The 6,689-nt window shown below is 34.0% G+C and overlaps 1 protein-coding gene across 1 annotated transcript; it reads left to right on the top strand.

The window, feature by feature from the left end:
* Window positions 1–675: 675 nt before the first annotated feature.
* On the top strand, window positions 676–5,322 carry LOC113690792 (protein NRT1/ PTR FAMILY 7.1-like). The gene is made up of 6 exons (XM_027209225.2): window positions 676–889; window positions 2,054–2,116; window positions 2,776–2,932; window positions 3,066–3,283; window positions 3,401–3,960; window positions 4,091–5,322. Exons 2-6 carry the CDS (start codon window positions 2,075–2,077, stop codon window positions 4,959–4,961), a joined length of 1,848 nt encoding a protein of 615 aa, XP_027065026.1. The 5' UTR covers window positions 676–889; window positions 2,054–2,074; the 3' UTR covers window positions 4,962–5,322.
* Window positions 5,323–6,689: the final 1,367 nt, after the last annotated feature.

The raw sequence follows: 6,689 nt of genomic DNA, 5'->3' as shown, positions 1-6,689 counted from the left end.
TCCAATACTACTACGATTTGTTATTATTAGTGCTTATCAGGCCAAGAATAGTTTATCAAAAAGTGGGATCTACGCATTGTACATTTATTTTAACCTATCAACAGACAATGTATCTTACATGGTTCGTATCTACAACTACAGCAATTCTCTTTGTCTTCGCGTTCGAAGATTAAAAAAAAATGCATTTAGAAGTGACATGGCTCTTTTTCTTTTCATTTCTTTTCTTTTCGTCTCCTTTTGGAAGGAAAATCTCACTGTATTAGAGAAAAAAAAAAAAGGAGAATACGAAGAACATAGGCATAGAGAAACTTTAGGCTCACGAAACTTAATAAATAAATAATAAACAAAATAAAATGAGAAGAGAAGTTTTTATTTTTTTTGGAGTCCTGATCTCACACAAAGTCTACTTCTACTTACTTTGAGACATCTCAGGAACAACCGGACCTAAATTTAAGCAAGTTTGTTACACTAAAAATCCTTAGAAAGACTGATTCAACAACGTTAGTTCATAATTTTGTCTATAACTATATATGCTTCCTTTCCTTTCGTCTCTAAAATTCCAGTCTCAATCACTATTTTTCTTGTTTCAGTTTCCCTAAACTCTCAAAATATAGCTCTAATCTAAATTTCCTTTGAGTATAGAATTCTTGAATAAATACAGAGAAAGTGGTGGAGATTCACAGGCTTATCTGTGTCAACAATTTGATAATCTTTTGTCCCCGTAAATGTCAATAGATTTAACCGGCTTTGATAGTTTTCCGGGAGGTCCTAGACTAAGCATCTTGGCTGCACGGCCACTTGGGCTAGTTGATACGCGATCTTCGCCTTCGCCGGAGTCCGGAAACACTCCGGAATTCATATTACTTTCAGTAATCAAATTTAAGAAAAGGTTTGTGAACTTGATAATGTTTTAAAGTAATGTTTTCTAAGATATTTTGTTTATGGCTTTTGCATGTGTCTTTATTTGAGGGTTCTGTAAATGACAAATTTTTTTTTTTTTGCTTGTACCAGCAAAAAAATACTATATGTTAGGTTACACCTAAATAGAAGAATTATTTGATCAATTATTGCATGATCTAAGTAAAGAATATCTGCAATAATTTTTAAATTCATTGTTGTAATTAGGTTAGGCCAATTGGATCAGAATTTCTAGCCCATTAACTTTTCATCTTTTCCTAATTTTCTTGTCATATACCTGAAATTTGTATGCTTAGTATGGGAATTTTTTTGGCTGCTGTGATCATATAAATGGAAGGTTGGCTTTTAACCATAAAGTATGAGAGGGACCTTGAAGTTGTTTGATTCCATTTTGCAACTTTTATGCTGTTCTAGAAGAGTTATTAATTTGAACTGTTTGTTATGGTTGGTGATGCAAAAAGTTAATTAACAAAATAAAAAAGCACTTCAATCTTTTAAAAAAATTGTAAAACAAAAAACCATAGAAGAGAACATTGTCTACCTCATTCTTATATGTAGGGACTCATAAAAATCCACTGATTGGGACAGTTCTGCAAAACTTGTGATCAGCAATTTTTTATAGCACTAAGGTTTTCAATGAATACCCATCTTGCTACATGTCAGCATTTTTCTTTTTCCTTTTATCCCAAAGAACAATATTTTTCTTGAAGAAAGATAGATAATTATGAAAAAGACTCACACTGTCATCCCCACATCACCATTTCTTCTTACATTGCTATAAATTGGCGATGTCTTGCACAAGGTGCATCAAACTTCTTCTTTCTGACTTGCTTTCTTGATCAAGTTTACAACTTCCTAAGTGTCAGCTGGCGTCTATAAGGCATTCTTCTCATACTTTGACCTTGCCTGATTCACTTCTTTCTTAGTTTATTAGCATCATCTTAACCTATTGAATATAGTATTGTATTCATCAATAAAAAAGAAAGACAATACTGAAGTATTATTCATTAGAAAATAACTTACTGGTTTTTCTTTGATGCTTGTTACCCTTAGAGAAATTTTGGCTAAGTTTTCGACATAGTTTTGTCTTTCTTTGCAGCAACTATTGAATTTCTTTTTCCTTTTCTTATTGCAGAATTTGCAGACAAAATCTTACATGGCTACGATAGACTCGCTAAACACGGCTATCTCACAAAAGGTAGAGGATATATCCCTTCTCATTCTTTTCTTTTTCATCTTTTTTTTTTCACTTCAGCATATTGGAGGAGAATTCATGTTTTTTTTTTGGATCAATGAGTCAATTTGCTCTTGTTGCAGTCACTGAAGCGTTACTGAAACATGGTTGTGCTTTTCGGGTGTCATATCACCCACTTTTTGTGAGTACAATAGTGTCCAAAATTCTCTTCATAGTATTTTCGAACTGTCCTTTTCATTGTGATCTAGTAATGGTCTTGAATTCTTCTACCATTTTTTGTAATTTATTTCGAATATTCCCTTTCTTAAATCACAACAAAAAAGAAAAAAAATATTAAAAAAAATTGAGTTGCATTCAGAAATTTGTGCATGTCTATTATCTAATACAAGTAGAATTCACAAATTTGAAATTGTGACCGCGTCTCAGCCTTTTTTCCACAACTTAGGTCCAATTTGCATTCACTAACACCTGTTTCATACTATGTCTCAAGATGGTTAAAAATTTCTATAATACCTAACAGATGAGTTGAGGCTCAGTTGAATCTCAATAGCTAATACTTGAAGTAGTAATTAGTTTCAGGACATAATTTTGTATTTCTTACTAAAATATGAATCTGTAAATTAAACTTTACTGATCCAGAATATTGATTCTTTATTCTTCAGGAACAAGCAAGCAAGAAGAACTATGTCTTTGAAGAAATATCTGAAGTTGAAAGGTCTGCCAACTATGATCAGAAACAGAAACTTTGTCTGAATATTGGAGGAGTCTTACCTATAAGAAACCACCTGGGAGGCTGGAGTTCGGCATTTCTGTTGCTCGGTAATTTTAGTCTGCCAAATTAACAAAATAATGCTACTTTAGTTTTTAATAATTCTTCAATCTTCCTGAATTTCTTACCATCAATTAATCTTCTTGATTTTTTTTTTGGTTTTTTACTTTTTTCATCCTTCAGCAAATCAAGGTCTTGCTACATTAGCTTTCTTTGGTGTCAGTGTAAATCTGGTTTTGTTTTTAACCAGAGTTCTTGGCCAAGATAATGCCTCTGCAGCCAATAATGTCAGCAAATGGACTGGAACAGTTTACCTGTGCTCACTTGTCGGAGCCTTTCTCAGTGATTCATACTGGGGTCGATATCTAACCTGTGCAATCTTTCAAGTAATTCTTGTTCTGGTAAATTAACTTTTCTCTATACTACTTCAGATTTTGTAGATTTCAAGGATTATATGTTTTTTGTTATATCTGCATGGATATGGTTAGATCTAATTTATGTTTAACGTGAATTTTCAGGGCTTGGTGATTGTATCATTGTCATCCTGGCTTATGCTGGTTAAACCTGTTGGATGTGGTGATGGAATACTAGATTGTAATCCCACTACACCAATTGGCAATGCAATCTTTTATTCAGGAATATATCTCGTAGCACTAGGATATGGTGGACACCAGCCAACTCTTGCAACGTTTGGATCAGATCAATTTGATGAGAATAATCCAAAACAGAAATCCTCCAAAGCTGCTTTCTTTTGCTATTTCTACTTTGCTCTCAATGTTGGTTCACTATTCTCAAATACCATATTGGTATATTATGAGGATACTGGCAAGTGGACACTAGGATTTTGGGTGTCCGCAGGTGCTGCTGTTGTAGCCTTGGCATCATTTTTGCTTGGCTCATCATGCTATCGATATATCAAGCCGTTTGGTAACCCTTTGCCGCGTGTTGCTCAAGTATTTGTTGCTGCAATAAAAAAATGGAAGCTTCCTCAAGTTGATAGTGATAAACTGTATGAGGTAGAAGGATCAGAATCAGTAATTAAAGGAAGTAGAAAGATTCTGCACACAGACGAATTCGGGTGAGTAAATAAACATATCTTCAATTAACTTCAAAACTAATTCCATAACAATGGATTTTTTGCATGTTATCAATCCTGTTTTAATTCTAATTATCTAAGTATTTTGGCTTCCTGTTTGTGAAAATGCTAGGTTTTTGGACAAGGCAGCAATAATGACAGAAGAAGAAAAATTTGACAAGAGAAGTGCGTGGAATCTTTGCACCATCACTCAGGTTGAAGAAGCCAAATGTATCATAAGAATGCTTCCAATATGGCTCTGCACTATTATATACTCTGTGGTTTTCACTCAAATGGCTTCATTGTTCGTAGAGCAAGGTGCAGTTATGAATAAAAGTCTTGGGAAATTTAATCTTCCGGCTGCTAGCATGTCTGCTTTTGACATTTGCAGTGTCCTACTCTGCACTGGAATTTATCAAAGAATTCTTGTCCCCTTGGCCGGAAGATTGAGTGGAAATCCCAAAGGTATAACTGAGCTTCAAAGAATGGGAGCTGGGATAATCATAGGAATGCTAGCGATGATTGCAGCTGGTGTAACAGAGATTGAAAGACTTAAAAGAGTCATCCCTGGACAACAATCCAGCTCTTTAAGCATATTTTGTCAAGTTCCACAATATGTTCTCGTAGGAGCTTCAGAGGTGTTCATGTATGTTGGTCAATTGGAGTTCTTTAACAGCCAAGCTCCTGATGGAATCAAGAGTTTTGGAAGCTCCCTTTGCATGGCTTCAATCTCGATTGGAAACTTTGTCAGTAGCATGCTGGTTAATATGGTGATGCAGATAACTGCTAAGGGTGACAAACCTGGATGGATCCCTGAGGACTTGAATGAAGGTCACATGGACAAATTCTACTTCCTCATTGCCTGCCTGAGTGCAATTGATTTCGTGATCTACATTTTCTGTGCAAAGTGGTACAAGTGTGGTAATCCTGATGAAGATAACTCAATTACACAATCCAACAAGGAGGAAGATCAAGGTGGAGATGATGTGCTCAACAAAGTCTAGATTTTGCAGTATCTGGTTTTGATATTTGGGGAGGTTAATTATATCAGGATAAGAACAATCTTGTCTTAAATAAATCAAGGGATACTTGAATGCTTTTAAACGTTTCAATGGTCGAGAGATCCATAGATCTCTAGTAGATTGATTAGTTTCTAGCTAGTAGATTGATTAGTTCTAGCTAGAATAAGATAAGCAAGAACTTTCTTGATCTGGTGAAGGGCATGATTGCTTCTGCGATGGTGATTTGCTTTCTCCAGGATTTTGTAATTAGAAGTTGGCAACATGTGCTAATTAATAGACATTCTGCTAATTAATGGACACTCTGGTAGTTTTATGGCCTTATCAAACAGTATTTGATGTTTCATTCCGCTATTTACTGACTTAATAAGGACGTCTATATTTCTTGATTTATCCCATACTGAGCAGGTGATTTCTGTTACTCGTGAGCAGGTAAGAACTATAGGCTGCCGTGAAATTGGTTCCTGCTATTAATCGTTCATTTCACATTTTAATTTTAAATAAGCAGTATCTTTTTCAAACCAATAAATAGAGCTGAAGTTATAGTGACTGTGTGTATATATGAGGGGGAGAAAACTCAAGCGTCTTTTCTTCTTGGTCAAAAGATACTAAAGCAGGTGATTTATGACACAAGTCTTGATGATAGCCATCAAACATGGGATGTACAGTTCGACCTAACTAAGTTGAAATGAAAGGAAACGAATCCTGACTCAACTCGACATGGAGAAGAAGGACAGAGCAATTTGAGATTTACAAGATATGTAAAAACATGAAATATTTCTTGTGTCTAAAATGCAATGCATCATGCTCGTTCATTCAATTTGAATATATTTTTACATTAATTTATTAAAAACAATAGTTATCTATATGTTTTTTGCTATCCTCATCCAATTTTGATGAAGAAATGTTCTCGCAAATTTCATATGTTCAAAATCATTATACAGATAAATTATTTAATTTCTTGCTCTCTGTCCGAATAGTTGACATCTAATTAGAGAAGAAATAAGTAACATAATTAAGGAGATAAGTGTCACCTCCCCGGCCTCAAAAATAAAGCTCCAATTTGTTGACGATGGGATCGATGATAATATTGTTAGCCTTACTGGCTACTAAATAATGCAATCCAATCCAATTACGACATATAACTTTACTATATGTGGTTTTTAACGCTGGTGTAGACCTAATTTCATATCATTTTAAGGTTTCACATCATTCCACAATCTTGTGGCCTTGCGGAGGACTGAAAGCTTTGAAGATGAAATGTCACATGGTACTACTACAGTGATGATGCTTTTAGAGATATCATTATATCTTTTTCCTGTCCCAGTATTTTTCTTCAGGAATTTTTGTATTCAACTTGTGATTTTGTTATTCCATTACTTAAATTAAAGGATTAATCTTTCCTACACTAACAGTGTATACACTATCAGCATTGGATGAATGATAACTATACAAAATTTGAATTTGAAATTCAACTTTTGTACACATGTCATGAATCTAACGATGATAATATATACACTGTCAGTGTAGGAAAGATTTACTTTTACTTAAAACATGTCTACATAAACATATATGTACATATACATATACATATATATGTATACATACACATACATATACATATAAATATATATATACATCTCTATGTATATGTATATATGTATATGTATATGTATGTATGCATGTATGTATTTGTGTGTAGCGGCTAACTAT

The sequence above is a fragment of the Coffea arabica genome, chromosome 1e, assembly GCF_036785885.1.
Source record: "Coffea arabica cultivar ET-39 chromosome 1e, Coffea Arabica ET-39 HiFi, whole genome shotgun sequence".
In the NCBI taxonomy this organism is placed as follows: domain Eukaryota; kingdom Viridiplantae; phylum Streptophyta; class Magnoliopsida; order Gentianales; family Rubiaceae; genus Coffea; species Coffea arabica.
This window is presented reverse-complemented; position numbering and strand designations above follow the sequence as displayed.